This window comes from Antedon mediterranea, chromosome 9 (genome assembly GCF_964355755.1).
Source record: "Antedon mediterranea chromosome 9, ecAntMedi1.1, whole genome shotgun sequence".
In the NCBI taxonomy this organism is placed as follows: Eukaryota; Metazoa; Echinodermata; class Crinoidea; order Comatulida; family Antedonidae; genus Antedon; species Antedon mediterranea.
In genome coordinates, this window is record NC_092678.1 from 5,872,549 (window position 1) to 5,893,230 (window position 20,682).

General features: G+C 33.4%; 1 protein-coding gene across 1 annotated transcript in view; it reads right to left on the reverse strand.

Annotated features, from left to right (window-relative positions):
* Positions 1–20,682, reverse strand: part of LOC140058984 (plexin-A4-like) — a 106,680-nt gene that overhangs the window by 54,782 nt on the left and 31,216 nt on the right. Inside the window, exons 2-5 of the mRNA XM_072104776.1 lie at positions 15,612–16,714; positions 14,988–15,188; positions 14,198–14,329; positions 3,173–3,285 (exon numbers count right to left, since the gene is read on the reverse strand). Coding sequence (XP_071960877.1) covers positions 3,173–3,285; positions 14,198–14,329; positions 14,988–15,188; positions 15,612–16,694 — 1,529 coding nt within the window. The 5' untranslated portion in view covers positions 16,695–16,714. The remainder of the gene's footprint in view (positions 1–3,172; positions 3,286–14,197; positions 14,330–14,987; positions 15,189–15,611; positions 16,715–20,682) is intronic.

Genomic DNA, 20,682 nt, shown 5'->3' on the forward strand with positions numbered 1-20,682 from the left:
CATAATACCCAAAGGCCCGACAAACTTCCTCAACATCCTCTAAAATGTAGACAACGAATTCAGATTAGTGGCACAATTTCAATCGGTCATATGTCTCTTACGTGTATAATTATTCCTGGTAAGAAACTCATTCCCCAGCTCCACCCAAACAACTAGACTTTGCTAATATTAGTTCCGATTTTTAATGACTAGAATATCCCCAAAGACTTCAATATTTCCACTCTAAAATGAACACAAATTCTCATATCATAACATAAGACAAATTCACTGTACTGTATGATAAATGTTTCAATTCTAAATCTTAAAGCTCTGTCTACACTATCAAACTATTGTGTGATGTGCCCTAGTGATATGACGTCAACCTGTCTATATATGGGCACATCACATTTTTGTGTCACATAAAGTTTGATAGTGTAGACAGAACATTAATCTATACATTATTTGCTTTCTTTTTGATAATATTTCTCAAGTACCAACTATTGAAATCGATATATATTTATAGATCTATACAGAAAGTGGAATTTCATGATTAGTGTGGTGTTACTGTCAGGTCTATTGGCGTTCAGGAGAAGAGTTAAAAGCTCCAACTATTACAATTACTTTACTTACTGGACAAAGGGAAGGTGATAAGGAAAGTTTCTACCCAACCAACAAAAATCCTATCATTATAAAATAATGCCCTCTCCCAGTACAGTTGTGTAATTATTTACTTTATTGCAGTTTACAAGTTCAATTCGAAAGAGTTTTTCATTATTTAATATTATCATTACATGTAGATAGTTCATCATCCTGGTTCATAGTTATCAAATTTATAAAACAATACGAGAAATATATTTACTAAATCCTTGACCTGTTGGAAATCGTATCTTTCCTAATTAAACTATATTTTACGAGATAGAAATATGGGATAGTAAATGTTTACGGCCGTTACACAAACACGAAAACATGCAGGCATAGTCCTAGCTGTTTCAATCATTCATTCATTCATAAATATTCATAAATTGTTCTACCTGATGGATTCCTATTGAAATTCAACCCCTGGGCATGGCTGACTTGAACATGAATATTTAGATTGTAACAATATGTTATGAACCTACATTTATTGCACCATATTTATTCACTTTGAACAGTTTATTGACAATAAATTAACGTTATGTTTAAGCTTTGTTGATCACACGAGGAAGAATGAAATTAAGATGATGGTGTAGAATAGCCAGGAAAAGGAGGCCAGGCCACTAGAAATTCAATTCAATTTAGCAGGTTTTCACAACTATTAAATCTATCAACAATATCAAAACTCTCCCGAGTATATAGATCTTGAAATAAGTTCAAACTATTTGATTATATATCTTACCTCCTTATACATTCTGCCAAAACAAGTCATTTATATTACAATTGAAAAATGTCTATAAAAATTAATCTTCTAACTTATGCAAAATGCATAATTAAAACATAATCAAAATAACTAAAATCCTATAAATCACTACCTTCAATTTATCTGTTAGTACCACAAAACCTTTAAAAATTACTGCGGGAAGTCGCTAAATGCACATGCTAATTTATTCTTTCCTCTTGTTTTATTCAGTCGTGATTTCCTAATTTGAATTACTGATGTAAGTGCTAATGTTTTTCAAGATTTTAATATAAAAAACACCCATTAGTTAATGAGTAAACTGCAGAGGAAATTTGATTTACGTTTGCATAATACATCATAAAATCACTCAGCATTTCATGAAGCATTTCCACAGTAAATAAAATGATTGTAGCTGTGTCCACACGCATAGAAAATAAAGTTGAGCTTGGTTTTCATGGCTTTAACACATTGAAACACCAGTTTTCGTCAGATCATCGAAGTTAAGCAACGTTGGGCCAAATTGGAGCTTGGATAAAAAACACTATATGGGAATATTGAGTGATGTACATGGAGATGGGGTCCCATTAGGCATTTGAAATCAGCACTGCTGACTCTTACGGCAGCTTCTACATCTAGTATCTGCCTCAGACGTATTGGCTTATGCCTTTCCTCTGCTCAAGGGACACTGGACAAGAGAAGCCCTTGATCAATGATAGGACCAATCATCAAGGTGCTTTAAACAATCAGATTCAGACAAATGCAAGACTAATTGTACACAACACAAGGACGTAAGCGCTCTACAGGCAATTTGACCAATCATGACGCAATGTATCATGAGAACTGTTGCTTGTGATTGGTCAACTAACTTGCGTTAGGCCTACGTCGCTGAATTGTGTCCAAGTTGGAACTAAGCATTAAAACCGATCATAATCAGGTTAACAACCAAACTGTGCTTTTGATCAATCTCTACCCACTGTCTCATTTAAACGAAAAACAATTTCTTATTCAAATTAAATTTATCAAGGAAAATAACTTTGACTATCTTCAGTGTGTTCCCCAGGCACCTTATTAACATTCAATAAACTTTTATTACAGTACTGTTTCTAGAAAAGTCATGTGAAATAAACTGGGTCACAGATTTCACCTGTTAAAAAGTGCTGTGTAAGCTATCAAACATCTATCAACAGTCTGTGCGATTCTTTATGCAATCTAAAACTACAGTTAATACTAAGACACCTGCATTCCCGAATCTCTGGAAACTTTCAATTGTGACTCTATTTAATGTAATGTAATTATAAAAGAGGGTCAGATTGACACCTGTAAGATGTCATTAAGTACAATCTGTTGAAATGTGTGTGAATATATCATGTTGACATGGTGGAAAATGAATTATTACAAATCCAGTTTGAGAAATGCCTTTGCTATTCACACTTCTCTATATGACCTACATGTGATATTCACACTATTACATATGGCTTTCCCATGTTATCTACACTCTGGCCTGCCTATGTTTTTGCACTCTCTTGTCTCTTGTACTGTAACATTTATCATCTATTAACGCTTACTATTTAAATTCTCATATGACATAATCCCCTGCTATTTACACTCTCATATATGATATCCGCCTGCTATTTACACTCCCATATATGATATCCGCCTGCTATTTACACTATCATATATGATATCCGCCTGCTATTTACACTATCATATGATATCTGCTTGCTATTTACACTCTCATATTATACAGTCCTGCTATTTACACTTTACAAATGCATGACCTTAATTGCAAGTCTAAATAGAATAGATATAGCCCCTTACCTGTTCATCAGTGTACACCATCCACAGTATGGGTCACCAACACCGCCACCAACGCCAAGACATTCACTACATGTTGTATACTGTTCACATTCTTCAACAGGCACTTTTGTAATCTATAGCAGATAAAAACAAAATATATTTATTATACAGTATATATAAAAATAAAATAGAAAAAACTTTATATACAGTAGAATACCTCCATATATATAATGTAGTAGAACACTTTCATGGAGACACCCCTATTAAGGGGACACTTTCACACGAAACAAAAGGTGAAATATATGCTTTAATTTACAAGCGACCTCTATTAAGGGATCACTTTATAGGGTTCCGAAGGTGAATATACACATTCCTACAAACTGACACAACATATCAGATTAAATAAATATAACAAATTGTATCATACTACTACTGTGTATTATTTTGTACTGTAAATAAATTACAACACAGCATATATTGTATTGGACAACATGTATCGGAAATAGAACAATTTAATTGTATTTAAATTAAACACGTAATAACCAGAAATGACTTGTAAACATTTATTCGTTAGCTTGACCTCACGAACCAAAACGTCAAGCACGGTTTAATCTTAGCACAAATTTCAACAAACGTGTTATATGTTTGGTTTAACCATTGAAACAGTTAATTACGTTCGTTCTATGATCTCATATTCGGAAGAAATAGGTCAGATGGCTTGACCAATCAACAACTAACCTTTTTTTTTCATATCAATAATTTTTTATTTAGCTATTGTAGGAAAGAAACATAAAATTATAGTATGTCTGCAAAAAAAATGTATTTTCATTTAATAGCGGCCTAGTTTTATTGTACATACCGATTTGTATTCTATAATGGCTAATGTTTTTGTTATATGGTCGTTGCGTGTTGTTTCTGTACAATAGGATATATATCGGTTTATATATAAACAAGCCTAGACATGAAATTTATCCTCATAGATGTATGATAGATCCTTTTAGATTGCTTTTAAAAACAAAAAATAATATTAGAGAGTTTGTACGTTTATTCGTCATGTTTTTTGCTGTTGTTGGCAAATTACTAGCTGTTGATACGTATGAAACAACTAAGTGACAAAACATCGGATTGGAAATGTAATTTTTTTTATTTTATGTCCTTATCCGAGAAGACTTGTTCCACCACCAGAACTAGGAGCGAGTCGGCCTCGAACCCTTGCCGATGTTGTTGTTGGCTCTTTAGGTACGGTAAACGGCGCCCCTGCCTTAACCGCTCGGCCATATGACTCACTCATGAGTAATGATAATTCATTTCTTAAATTCATTTTTTACTTGCTTGCTATAACATATTTATAGAGAATATTTCTTCTAATCTACACTAAATATGGTCTTTATATGATTACTAAATACACGGATACGACAAAACCGACAGATTTCATTTAAAGAATTAAACAGAAAATTTGATTACACTATCTTATACTAACGCTGCATTCCCTTTGCACTATGAATAATTCATGCGTTGGGGATAAGGGATATTGATGGAATATGAAGCTTATAGACTGTTACATTGCGGTAGGAGACGGATGATGAAACAGGAAAATTCATTAGAAATTAAGTAATATATTTAGAATTTCTTATATTAATACAAATTTGTCTGATATGAAATTGCAGATTCAATTCTCAATTAAATTTTATCGATTTTCTTCAGTCTCCAAGTAGTTTGATAGAAATATCTAATTTCTTCCCAAGTAATAAATAAATGAAAGGAACATTGAGTGGTGAGTTTGAACAAGAAGAATCTGAAAAATAAGTTGTCCACAAGTTCGAGAAGGTAAACATATTTATTATTGTCCTCAAGCTTAGTGCCAAGTACTGTTAATAGAGGCTTATGATGTCACTACAAATTGTCTCTTCTAGGGCCTAAAATACTCCTGATTGTCTCAACAAACATATAATGTAAATTTAAATTTTCTTTTTAAAATTTTCTAAGTCAAAATAGTATCCTGAAAACAAACAATTATACAGTCAACTCTCCAAATACTGGACACTCTTGGACTGGTTTAACATGTCCGATTTTCCATAAATTAAATATTTCAAATATTTTGATTAATGGTAAGCATAACGGATGAGCGCTCACTGGCAAGACCCAGAGGTCCCACAGCAAAGCAGGGTTGAGCCACTGGTTTGGTACAAAACAATTTTGGGTCGTTGGACTGGTTTTGGGAGTGTTTTCAGCAAGTCTGTCAATTAGCATAGTCGACTGTATTTCAAAATTCATTATAATAAGTTTTAGACTCGGTGTAGACCTATATTCAAACCTACAATGTATTTAAATTACCCTTAGCTGGCAGGTACTAATGTATTTTTAAGTATTAACTGTAGGATACTGGCTCTTATCTTTAATGTATTCAACAAATGTAATTTCCAACTGATTACAAATCAAATATCCAGGAAATTTTATAATATCCTGGCAACTTTGAATATCAATATAATATTTCTTCCCTTTGGACTATTCATCATTTCTGGTTATACTGTGGATATTTTTTTTCAGGTTTCATGTCTCGGTGGAAGGCCCAATACAACTACAGCATCATACATGTCTAATAATGACTGTACACTTGTCATTTTGGACGTCCGACCTTCTAACCAGGTTACGTCAATTCATTTTTGCATATGCAGAAATTGGGGCCTGCTTTTATGGTTTCAAGATTCCGACGAAAACCGCAAATAGAAAGAACCTTACATGTTAGCCAATAAGTCTCTAGGTTAAAAGTGTACTTCAGAAAAAAAAGACCAAACACCAGCAGTGGTATAATGACTATGAGTGCTCACTGGCTAAGACAAGAACATCCCAACTACCAAAGAATATAAATAGGTAAAGAATCAACAATACGCGCTGTTATATATAGACGGATAGGAAACGCGGACGTGCTTTCATGGACGCGTAAGAATCCAGCAGCCGAACGACGGCGGGCTCTAGATATGGTTCCCGTCTAATTCCACGTTTGGATGGATCGTGATGATCTGATGTGTTCTCGCGTCTGTGCTCTACTAATTTTGATATTAATATTTTGATAATAATTTTGATAAATAATCATCGTTTGCATTTTTATAGATAGTTTTACCTTACCCACGCCTGAAGGTGGCGCACTTCTTCTAGCGAAAAAGAAGTGCGCCACCTTCAGGCATAAGCAAATAGTAACCCGGATGTGGTTTACGCCGCCAACGGAACTGTTGTATCTTCTCCTTTTATTATCTTTGCAACTACCCAGCGTTGGAGGGCCTTTGGGACTGCTAAACTATGGGCCACTGTCCCCCAGGCTGCGGGCTTGATAAGTATTACATTATACTGTTTTGTGAAGTTAGAATTATGCGATTTCCTTCATTCAAATGCATTATTTTTCAAGCAATCTTTCACATGACCTAAGAGCAGATATTGGCAAACCACATGCTATTTACACTTCAGCCTTGGATTTAAGGTCTATATATCCTGGATTATAAAGGTTCGGATAAGCACACTACTTTAGATGATGACACAATAAAAATGTTTTATTGATATCAGTGATCTCAATTGGATGAAGGAAATAGAAATGGTGGTTATAATAATAATATCCTGGATTTATATAGCGCCTAATAGCCTGTGAAACCTCTAAGCGCTGAACATTATTACCCCGGTCATTTTTTGCATCAAACACATATGGAAACATACTCCCATAATGCAGCTAGTAATCAGCGCGAAGTTGTGTCTTGATCTAACCGGGTACACATTTATACACCTGGGTGGAGAGAGGCAAACGTAAGTAAAGTATCTTGCCTAAGGATACAAGCAATGCAGCGAGAGTTGGATTCGAACTACGATCTCCAATCAGTAGTTCAACGCCCAACACACAGTTTGATGGTTCTTATATTTCACTTTTTACATTAAATATTTTATTTCAACAAAACTTAAGTGAAATCAATCCAAACTTTTAAAATATATCAGTGTTTTAATGATATTCATTATTATTTATTATATTACTTGGAAAATGAATTTGTCCAGACAAAGGCAGGATTTTTTAAATGTTATCAGCTGCGATCTTGTTAAGAATAAGAGAATATGATCAAATGTAATGTACAATATTTTTTTGTAGTTTTTTTTCTTTTTTTGCCATGAAATGAAATCGTATGCATTTCTGTGTTTTACAGAAAAATATAAGAATATTTTGTTTCATTTTGATTTAATTTTTAAACAAATTGAGACCTTTTACAATTAAACACACAATATTTATACAATATCCTTCTTTTCATACATTTTCCTATTTCTGGAATATCTATATTGTTTATTTTAGGACATTATACTAAAACTAAGCTTGAGTACTATCAACATTGCAGAAATTTAATACCATGCAGTTAAATTGCTACCGGCAAACTTGCTACGTATTGACAATCATGAATACTTGGAATCACTTTTGGTGGGCTGTCTGAGGTTGAGGTAAACAATAACCCTGGAATTTCATAGCCGTCGGTCAAATATTCTAAATATATTTTTGTTATTGAAAATATTGCAGCATATGGCAAAACCTACTGCACAAACATGCTATAAGAGACTAGCATAGGAAAATCTCCATGGAAATTTACTGTGAATATACTTTCATTAAGGATATGTTCACACATAGACACTAACCGTTACTATTATCCAGATAGGAAAGTCCAAACACAGGGTGTTCGTTCACACTTACATTGCCTAAACGAGATCGCAATTTGAATAACCTATACTGATTGGCCATTTTCACACATAGACACTAACCGTTATTATTATTCAGATAGGAAAGATCTAAATAATCTATACTCATTGGCCAAGCAGGATTAAGCTATCCTATTGGGCGTTCTCACACAGACTGCGAGCAGTTAGGCTAACAGTTAGTTCCAGATCTGGATTAAGGTCCTCTAGTGTGAACAGGCCTTTAATTTATTTCAGAACAATTTATGGCAGATACCACAGGTGATGAAAGGCATGAACTAAAAAATGAAACTGGACGGGAAATGTTAGACAGATAGATACAACTGTTATAAATCATCATAAAACCCATTTGGTCACAATGTGTTTTTTAACTGTGCATTACAGTAGGTATGAATATGTGTGTAAAACTGTTATTTTACAAGCCATTTGGGCACAAAGTTTTGTAGAACTATGCATTATATTAGAGTATATCAATTTTTCCAAAACTCATTCAGGAATATTAGCAATTTCAACGTCTCCAAGTTATATTTTCTTTCTAAACAAAAGTCGCCAACTTTAATGAATTAAATTTAAACGTCCGCTTAATACAAAATCTTTTTTTTTTTCTAAGAAAAGAAAAATACGGTAAGCAATGCAGACAGTTCTCATATTTTTTACAAATGCAGAGTTTAAATGACTGTCCTAGATTCTGTATCATGTAATAAAATCTTTAATTATTAGATTCCCTGCTTTGGGTTTTTTCAGAATAATCTCTTATTCCTTCAATAACTATCAATAACAATTTTGAATTTCGGTTTCATATTTCACTTTCATTCATCAATGATAAATTTAATATTTCTGATATCAAAAGCAATGTTATTTAATTATTTTAAGAGAACAAAAATTGTGTTATTGCAAATGCTAGGATCTGTGGGAGATAATAACGAAAATACTACTTACTTGATATCGTAAATAAAAGAAAAAAAGCAATTTTATAATTTGAGTGTGAAATGTATTCAGTTCTATACTAATTAAGATTATTGGTGTTTGTGGCTCAGGACTCATTTTAATCCTGTATACAAACTATATCCCATGTTGACAACAAAAAGTTGGCAAACATTTGATATTTGTAATTGCTTCCACTGTAAATAGTATATGAGGAAATGAGAAAACCAAAGATGATGTAATTTAGGTAAAATCATAATCATATGATGAATTGACAAGGTCACCATTAGGCCACGACCTTGACCAAGTGAGGAATTCAGACTCTTGCATAACCTCAATGGTGCACCCTGGGATATAACAATTCTACAGGGCATCTTATTATGCCAAAGAGGTTTTATATCATAGCTTTTGAATGTTCCTGGTAGGTACCTGAATTGACTTCTTCAGAATAGATAGTATCTTGGTAAACCGTAATTAGTAAGTTTTTATCCCGTTTGGATTTAGCGGGGCTTTGGAGGCTGGAGTCACCGCTACAAAATTGAAAATAGAAAGTATAGTTCATCATTGAAAATGCTCAAATTAAATAATTATTTTTTATTTTTATTTTATTTTATTCAATTTCCAGGTAACATACAAAAATCATAAACAAGGTACGGCATCATTCAACAAAACAGAACAAAAGTACTATCAGCACCTGCGGGTAACCAAAAGTGGATCAGTTCAAAAGAACTGCACTGTCGAGTGGCTTTCCCAACTAATAGTACGAAAAACGCAATAGACATAAAAACACAGTGATAGTCTAGATGAATTGAATTTAATTAAAGATTAGAAACAAAAGTGAAAAAAAGGGTCCTTAATCAAATCAAGGGTTCGATTTCCAACTTTTGTTTGGCATGCAGGCACTGTACCATCAGACCACAGAATCTTTCTTAGCACGCTCAAATCCGATTTGATGGCAACTACTTCATTCTCAATATTGTAAAAAGCACTCGCAACCCGATTGCAGGAAAAACAGATATTTAGTTCAATGTAATAGTGGTGCAATAGAATACACATACTGTATAATACTGTATACAATTACTACCGTATATTTCTGTGTATAAGTCGCACCTGTGTATAAGACGCACCCCCAACTGAGAGTAAAATATCGGTATTTTTTATATCGTCGATGTATAAGACGCACCTTATATTTCATCAAAACAATGTTTTTTTTAATTGTAATCAATATTATTGTAATAATATATTTTGTTATATCTACAACGGCGTCCTTTATTTAGGTTTTTTTTTACCTAGGCTCGGCCGCGCCCAGCCTCAACAAGTTCTTTCTAACTTGTTATTCATGAGTTTCGCCGCAACATCGAGTGCATGACCGTGTGTGTAACACGCACGTGTGTGGGCTAGCCTCGCTCGATCATTTCGAGAGGGCGCACGTTTTCACGGACAATCGTATTCGATTAGTATCTATGTATCCGAGAAGTGTGTACGCTAGGTCCATGCTATAATCACCTGGAGAATATACTAGTCGAATACCGTACACCATGTGCCACCAAAAGAAGGGCTTGCGCTTGGGGTACGGCGATCGTGCGTATAACTACTGTATAAATAAATACTATTCCAATCGTACGACGTAAACGTTTACAAATGATATTTTATCGGAGCGCCATAATGAACAAATCTTTTCATCATATTTAGTATAACATCATGCTAAAATGACTTGAAAACTAGGCAGAAGCAGGTTGCCGTTACGTTAGTTAGTTACTGTAGCTAGGCCTAGCCTACTCAGGCCTAGAAAACGAGGTGACGATAGCCTAGGCCTATGTACAATCTGTGTGGTGAGGCATTTATGTTCGGTGTATAAGACGCACCCTTAATTTAGAGGTCAAATTTGCGTGTCAAAAGTGCGACTTATACACCGAAATATACGGTACTACCTATAGCACTACTGTATAATTAACCCAATTCTAACGTACCATCTTTCTCATTTTCCAACAACACAAGCTGGAAACATAAGCACTAAAACACAATCATTTTACACAGCAAAAATTAATTACCTATTTAACCTAATATAATCAATCTTCTTCTACAATAACAACTAAAATATAACAACAGACAGACAGACTTCACATTATAATAACAATTTATAACAGAAAATACAATGATAAACAGACTGACAGAACACTGGCAACAATGAACGCATATTATGCCCACCTACCTAATTAATGCATATAACGTAACCCAGATATATTTCAAAATACTAAAAGTTGAGCACAACTTCGCAGATTTCACAAAGTACTGTAACACATCTCTGTCCTCACTATCAAACTATATGTGACAAAAAATTTGATGTGCATATCACACTTTTTGTTGTCAAACTAGTTGATAGTGTAGACCCATACCCATTTGATTGGTTGATATAACATGGCATGCATTAGTTCCTCCTACTTCAACAAGTAGAAGTACTATTGCATGGTCAGCTGTTTGTAAAGCATTCTGAGCATTGCGATGCGATAGGCTGGTAAATATGACATGTGCAATCAAAATCCAACTTGTTACTATATATTGTGTGCCCTATCTATGTATAACAATTGTTCTAAAGTATTCTGCGCAAAAATCCAAGATTTGCCTATTTCACTGACCTATAACCTTTGACATTCCAAGATGGAAGTAGCAGATTAATTGAATAAAAGTTCATTAAATTTGTCTGTATTCAAACAATCTCAAACCTTTTATCTTCCCATTCCAGATAAAGAGTGAGGAGGGTGGGTTCTTAGCAATTAGAGAAGGAAATTAAAACGATTGATGCTAAAAAAACAATAATCAATAAATGGTAGATATCAGAACATGTGTTTAAACATTGATGTGTTTAAACATTGATGTCTGTACCAGATTTGAACTTGTTTACGTCTCACTGAACACGTTAATTGCTCTAAATTAAATCGTGTAAAATGCGACATATTCACTTTAGATATCATAGTCCTATATTCATTGTTATGCTTAATTCCATTAGAGAATTACATCAATTAAAAGCTGAAAGGAATCCAGTGTGGGCGATAAAGTTTATTATAGAACTAAACTCGAAAACAATTGGTAAAAACATTAATTGTTTAAACTCTATTTACACCATGTTCACATGTCTCAAACTCCTCATGAGCATCTCGACTTTATTCTTTACACGTCTCGTGGTGCTTGTGAGCTTCTCTTTCTTCATTCACATGCTTGTGAGCCTCTCACTTTTCATACCATGTTTATGGATTACTGCATGTATACTATGTCCGGTTGCTTGTGAGTCTCTCTTTATTTATACTGTGTTCGCACATATCAGGCAGCTTGTAAGCCTCTCTTTATTCATATGGTGTTCACATGTCTAATAGATTGCTTGTGAACCCTCTTTTATTCATACACAAACCAACAATGTTTCTTGGACTATACCATTTATTGAGAGGGGTGTTGAATGAATTTTCAATTTTTTTAGTTATATCATCATCTCTTTGAGGAGTATAGGCCATTATCGGTTTATACAGGTAAGCTAGGCACGAAATAGACACACATACACAAGGTGTTGTAACTGAACAAATGAACAGAAATGTTTGTTATGCGAAAAAATCACAAAAGGGATTTATTTTTTCATTGTATTCTTTGTGCTTTCAATTCAATTCAATTCAACTTTATTTCAGACAAACGGTCCATATGAAACATATAAATACAATAAAAAATAATACAAAGCATTATGTGACAACCGTCATGGAGAGAGAACTAATAATTATTTGTTGACATATAGTGCCTCTTAAAATACATGTGGATTATGTTTTGGGATTTATTGGATGTAGACTGTAGACATTATTATATTATTGATTACTATAGTTTATAAAACAACACATTATTATGGCTATACTGATACTAGTTAACACACGTAAAAGTATACATGAGATTATATATACAAAAGTTCTATCCATTTTCTATGCAACTTTGAATCTTTCAGAATACGAGAAAAAACACATGTAATTAAAGTATTACAGCTCGCATGTTTTTAATTATTAGCATTTTCCTGTAGATTTCTGTATGGCAGTCTATGAATTAGCACAACAGGCAAGGATATTGAATTAAGTTTATAAGGCTATCATCTAAATCCATGTGCAGATGGTGACTTAATGGTCTGCAGAACATACTTAAGAAGGAACTAAAATGCTGTTTAAAGTTGTAAAAAACAACTAGTTTTTATTGGACATGTTTGTTGCATCCGTGTGACATCAGGTGGGTGATGATAAATAAATGCATCTTATTTTAAAAACCTGGAATACATTTCCTGGCTATGTATAGCTAAAATGTTCTGCACGACCTAGTGTTATTAATACAGAACCTTTGTACAAAGACAGATATAATATGCTAATGGTCTTTTAACAAAGAAAACATGGGGAGAGCCCCTCCTTTGTATGATCATCCTAAGGCCTTAAAGGCCAGGTGCGGGCAAAAAATGTCTATTGATTATACATTCCAATAGTTATGGATCTATAGTTCCCTTATGTTTCATAATATTTGGGATTTTATTTCTGTTACATGATCCTGTTGAAAATAAGCACCCACCAACTTTTTTCACTTGCTAGGGAGTCACCAGACATTTTTTGTACAATAGGTTAAACTACCTAACCACTGAAAAAAGTCAGTCTGGTTTATAAATAAGAAATTTGCCAACTTTTGTATTTGAGCATTTTAAGGGAAATCCATGTTTTTCGTCATAATTTTTGTTACACATATTTTATTTACGGTATGTACAATTAACCAGATATTATATTTAAAATTCATGTCTGCACCAAAACTTCAACACTTGTGTGTAGAGCTATCAATAGAGTAAAGTCGTATAGAGAATAAATGTATCTGTAGAGCATCTTGTGTATATGTTTGTCTTGTGAAATTATTAAATAGTTTATCCATCCTGTAATTGGCGGGTTACTCGCTGTTGGATGAGTATAAAATAAAAAAAAAAAAAAAAAAAAAAAAAAAAAAATGTATTGTAAGAAAGACGTCCTACATGGCAAAGAAAGAATACTATATAAAAATTGTAGCAGATACCCTAAACCTTGCCTACTGCATGTGGTGATGCCTCGTCCTAGATTGTAAACTTGCACATGAAACATACTGCTGGTACTGTAAAATCATTGAAGAAAAGATTGCATAAACCTAACTTAACTAATTTGCATAAAACCCTTTGTTTATCTGGATGGTCACTATACAACCCCCAAGACCAGTGTGTACACCTTAAATTTGCTTGGTCAGCTCTGGCCTCCGAAGTCTTGCTAAATTTGTAAACACACTTTAAGTCCTATAAACTCAACTAGAAGGCATAAAGGAAAATAAACAAGATTGTACATTTGAAAAATTATGGTATATAATAAACAAATCAAAACTTACTTGTTGTTTGGTTGTAACGTATATTGAATCGTTATCTTTGCTCAACATCAGGCCATTTCTTATAACTGCACTGCCGGCGTCTATTGTTTTCGTCTCGTACTTCTGAGCAGATGTCAATGAATTTAATCGTAGCTATAAGAAATTAAATAAATCAATTTAATAAAACAATTCTATAAATCAACAAATGTTTACACAAATAGAAATTATAAAGAGAAAATTCTTTATTTAATTTTTACATACTTGTGACAGTTCTCCGGTCTTTGATCAGGCAGCTTTAATTTGATGTACGCATAAACATTTTTAACTGTAAATAATTTTCTTGTGATTTTCAGTTTTGTTAATATTTTGCAATTTTATATATTTTGTATTTATTGTTTTACTTTTAAGGTGTACAGTAGTATGGAGAGCCAATTTGTCACGGTAGTGCTTAAGTGTGGTTCCCACTAGCGACGCAACGCAACGCAAGTGAATTGACCAATCACAAGCGATGGCTTATTCGCTTCTGATTGCTAACTGTCTAAACCTTCGCTTGTCATTGGTTGAAACGCTTGCGTTGCATTTACATCCTTGCGTTACGTTCTAGTGGGAACCAAGCTTTAGAAGCACTCATGGCAATCCTCACGGTGCTGCACCTTTGCCATGTGTATAATGTTGTAGATTGAATTTTGTACTTGAAAAATTCTTATCTTTGCACACTCTGGGCTCCTGTGATGAGGCTGGTAACAACGTTGGAGGACATACTGTAGTTCACACCTATAGAAACCAATGTAAAATATTCCAAAAACTTTACCTTCACAAGATCACCTTTGTCATCTCCTAGGAATATCACACTTTCCTGTACCTCGTCTACGTATTGAAACGTGACCGATGTGAACAGTGTGTCATCCTCCTGATAAATAGCATCTGCTACAATCGGGGCATTACCCCCAAGGTCTGGAATCTGCTCAAGGTAATGGCAATAGGGCACTTGTTCGTCTACTAGAATTTGTTCCTAAAAAAATTAATTTAAACGTTTCTGGTTACATAAAACTTAAATGACAGACAGATACTTCGAAAAATCTGGTTTCTGCTTGATATTTTTTTTGTACCAAATTAGAATCAAATACAGTTTTTGTTGATCCTTTATACAGTAACACTGGTTTTATGCTTGAGACAAGTTGTATACATGTCTGACAGGCAATTTACTTTGTTTTCAAAATTGTAAATTGGTCAAAAGTTTAGGCTCTGTTACAAAAACGATTTATCACCAAGCAACTAGTTTTATTTGTATTGAATCTGATAGGCAACCACTTCTCATACCAAACACCCTACAGTAAAAAACATTTTTTTTGCAAATCATATGACTTTGTTAAATCGCATGTCTTTTTGACAAAGCTGTAATACTGTAATTATGTCATGTGTGAACATTTCTTACCCATAAAGTATTTGGTTCGCACACATGCTGACTAGCTCCAGCCCATTGGACAGTTTTAAATGTCGTATTTCCTTGTGAACATTCCTTATATGCATTCAAGAACGAATATTCTATTTTATCCGACAAAGAATATACACAAACCGCAGATTTCCGCTCTGGAATCGAACTTGCACCATTCTCAGACATTCCAAATGTTACAACAAGTATGAGTGATGATGTGTTTGGCTCAGATGGTACCCTATTCGCCAAGTAAGCTGATTGGGCAAGCATGTATTTCTGGCCATTATGATTGCAAACAAGAGGCAGTTCAATATATGATACCTTATAGGTCTGATCAGATTCACAAGTATGTGAAATGTATGTTTGGTAATTAGGGGTGGTTTGTGAGTAATTCTCATCATAAACAACAACATAATAGTTAACATTATTACTATTAAATCCATGTATAAAGTCCATTTTAAATCCTTGTCTTATATGACTGTCTGATGCTTTCTTTTGTGATTTTTGCAGCATGCTTTTCTGTACCTCAAAATCTACTAAAGAACGTGTAGTGAATGGCGGTAAATCAGGTTCAATAGCAGCTGGAGTTCCAATATATAAGTTTGGTTCACCACCTGGATACTGTGTAATCATCGCTACACTATTTCCATCTGTGTTTATCACTGGTGGACTAACCAGCTGACCAATATTTGTTAAGTTAGAACTATACAAAAACTCGCAAGTTCCTCGATTAACAGTTCCACACGAGATGATTTTATCACCAAATTGTAATAACAATTTGTTGGAATTATTCCTGAATGTTCGTTCAAAAGCACATTCTGCAGGGGGTGGCGTTTGACATTCTGGATTATCTAATTTTGGTCCAATATCTCCTTGTACTATTAGTCTTAAGTCACCAGCATCAAGTCTATAAACTTTGTTTAAGCCTCCGATAAATATATTTTCTGATTCACTATCATAAACTAATGTGGAGAAATTGCCTGCAGGATCCTTATATTTGACGTAACTTTGTGATAAGGCCGGACATATTACAACAAAAGTGACTGCAACCTTCCAAAATATCTTCAAGAAATGTTCTCCCATTTTGAAAAAGTACAGACACTCTGCAAAATAAAAATAATTATATATTTAATATTAAGTACTTGTAATGAATTAAATTGTAATTGCATTTCAAAAATTATTTTCGAAAATATAACTTCTCTGAAAAATAACAAACACAGATTATTCTGTTGGCACAGTGCCTATAATGTACAAAACAGTAAGAAATCTAACAACCGTTGCAGGCTGCGATGAATATTAACTTTACTCAATGCACATTGCTACAAAAACATAAACGTCTTAACATAAGTCTAGACCAACTAACCAATACCTTCAAAACACAGGTGGTATAAAATCATTGAAAAAATAGGAAGTTGTCAATGGTATGGACTTCTACAGTATTTAAAAGGAAATTGATTGGAACAATACGCTTCCTACCTTATTAAATATAAAACACTAATAAACAAAAAAGAAGCTAAAAGGACACATTATTTCAGCTGTTCTCTGTAATTGATATCCAACTGCATGCCAAAATGTTACAGTTGAAGATTTCATTGTATTAACATCAATGGCCAAACAATAACAACAAAACGATACAACAGAACAACAACAAAAAAACATCACAATACAAACAAATAGGAAATAATATGGGTATGTTCTTCTCAATGAGAAACAAAGTTCCATACAGAATGCATTCCTGTTGAACTATATGTGGTTGCGGACGTTTTCAACATATGTTAACAACACCATTTAATTTTAACCAATTTTCTTTACAGGAACACCCTTGATCTTCTGGTAGCAGACTACCAGCCTCCAGACAGGAAGGAAATATACATTCACCCAAGTAAAATACAAGTTGCTAACTGTTGAACACCAACAGGTGTCTTGTGGTGGTAGCACTCCACATACAGTATGCTCAAAACTAAACTGTGCAAACAGGGAGTGAAGTGACCATTTTAAAAAAAGCAGGAAGGTGGACTGAATTCTCAATTCTGTCCTATACTACTTTTCTAAGCCAGTTTTTCAAAAGCAACACAACCTTTTAATTGTCAATCTCCATTTTTAAATTATCTGGCGTGTCGATGTTTATAGGTTTTTTATACTTTCCTGAAATTTTTTATGCTAATTTTCCATTGGATCGAAGTTTACTACATATCATTTACATGGTTCACTAAGCCTAGGAAGGTAGATTTGCTATTTTGAGGCCAGTTGATAAAAACATTTGTGGAATGCAAATCTTACTGTGATGGTATATAAATATACAACCTCCTACGTAAAATCTCCACAACTTAATTTTACACCCATTCAAAGTATGGGAATTGTTTTAAGTATCTATAAGTATAAGCAATAAAAGAATTATACAGGTGTATTGCTCCTCCATAATATGTAGTGTAGCTAGACATATTTGACATCATTTATCCATTTTATTTGATGTACCGAGTACAATTTAAGAAGAGGGTGTATCTGTGAAAATAGGTACAATATCTTCCCAATTCAATTTCACCTACCTAGTAAGATTCTTTTTCAAACTGGAACCTCAAATACTGCAAGATCTTCCAACTCGTATCCACACATTGTTTCACTACATTCATTCCATGTACAACAAGTAAATGGTTTTAAAAAGTTTTACTATTTTAGGTTTACCATGGAGAGAGTCCTCCATGGTTTTATGAGCTAACCTAATTATTTAGTCAAGGCCATTTCTATTTTTGGGTAGAATAATATGACATTTCCCCTATCACCTGCTAGATCCAGAGAAATATTAAACAAACAAGATCTAGAGATCACCAATAAAACATATCATTATGAGAAAACAACTTTACAATCTTCTACACCCTTAAAAGTTTTGTTCCGGTTCCCATTTGGACGTAACGCATCGACATAGGCACAACGTAAGTGAGTTAACGCCAGCGAAAGTTAACTTTCAGTTAATTTTTCAAATTACTATCATCCTATGGACATGATGATGTCATATCACTACCATATTTAAGCATATCAACATTTTTGTTTGTCAAACTAGTTTGATAGTGTAGACAGAGCTTAAGTTTAGAATAGACGTTCATATCAAACTCTTGTAAAATATCTCACATTTATTATCATAAAGAACACTTCAATAGTATGCTATGCACTTTTTTACAACCCAGGAAATCTGGCATCAAATAGATAAAAATATAATACACAAAAAATTAATGTGTAATAATATACTTACAGATTTCAACAGTACATTAACCCAGATTCTATAACTTGACAAATACTAGAATTCATACTATTCCAACAACTGGTAATTACTAAATCGCAAGTGTTTCCAAGTAACTAGCCTTTAGCCAAGCAACAGCATTTAACGACTCTGTACAGCTAGCAACATGCTAAACAGAAGCAAACACACATCGTATCAACTTTGATCAACTAATACACTTTGAAAGAGAGTACAGTCACTGTGAACAAAGGGATGATTGGATACAACTGAATGCTTTCATGATTCACAATAGAGAAAACCTTGAGATTCTTATCCCAGGGTAATGAAAAGTCCACACTGTGCTGGTAAAAAACATCCTTAATGTGTAAAACAATAGACTTAAGTATGGATATACAACAAGAAAAGGTGTTTAAGGCCCCTGTCGAGCTTTTTGAATTTCTCGCGCCAAAATGTTAAGTTATCCTTAGATTTCACATTTCTTTAAAAAAAAAGAATTACTAAACATAAACATTAATGAACATAAACATTAATGAAGATAAATTTTAAGAAACACAAACATTAATAACTAATAAACATTAAGGAACATAATCATTAATGGACTCAAACATTAATTAAACATTAAACTTTGATTTCAAAGTATAATTAATATGATGAAAGTCACTAATTTAGCAATTAAACTAAACTAATTTATAAATTTGGCAATTAAGTTTGACTAATTAGGTCATCAGTATGTATAAAATACCACCATGCTTAAACAAAATTAAACAATCAATTAACACCTATAATCGTTACCTACAAATGTTTTGCAAGAATTTATAACCACCCAACGTGATGTTGAGTCATAAATATTTTGCACGGCTAGGATATCATTTTGGTGTTCAGAATTTCTAGAGGAAAACTTTGGCCTGCTGCCCAAGAATCACATGAATAGTCACCACCAGATAATATGAGAGTTGATAATTTTTCATTAACAAAGGCTAACAACATATTGTAATATTAATATCTTTTATCGTAGCAGGGAGCAACTCCCTGATTATACTACTATATCTTCTACGATAAATTATTAACAATACAAAATATTTGAAATATATGTAACAATTCATTGTCAATCATAAAAAATAAGAAAAGTACAATATTATTATAAAAGAGTCTCTTTGTCTATGGGTGGAAAACCTGATGTATATAGACTATGTTTCCATCAGGAATAATTACACAGTGCATAAAATAAAATTGCTTTTATCAAACATTCAAGGTCGACACGTACCAAACTGATCCCACACACACCAACAACAATAGGAATGGACACAAAAGGAATGGAAAAAAGGATGATATGAACAGATAATATGTATTGTGAATTGTTATACTATTATACTATAAAATACCTCAAATACCGTGTAATAATTGATTAATAGAAGAACTGTTAGGTTGAAACAAAATTATATTACCAGCACAAAGCAATAAAACTTTAACAAAAGAATGTTAAATACTTTATAGAATTGTAATAAGCAAGTCACTTCACAGATATTGTGGTAATTTTACTATTGTCCATGTAAAAAAAGAGTTCAAGAGATTATTCACATTTTTTAGAACAAAATTGTCCTCAAGTTTCTGTTTGTTGGGTTAAACTTCCAGGGCCATAGCCACCAGAGTGGTTGGTAACCTTTCAATCTGACCACTTTTAAACAGAAGCCTTCAACAACCCAGTGGGGTTGAACAGAGATTGTTCCCACTTTATTTCTTGTAGCTACAGCACTGTCTTCACTAGATAAGCAAGCGTTTGAACACCAAGACCATGCCTGAGAAATGGCGTAACGGAAGGGAAAAATGCCCCTGGTT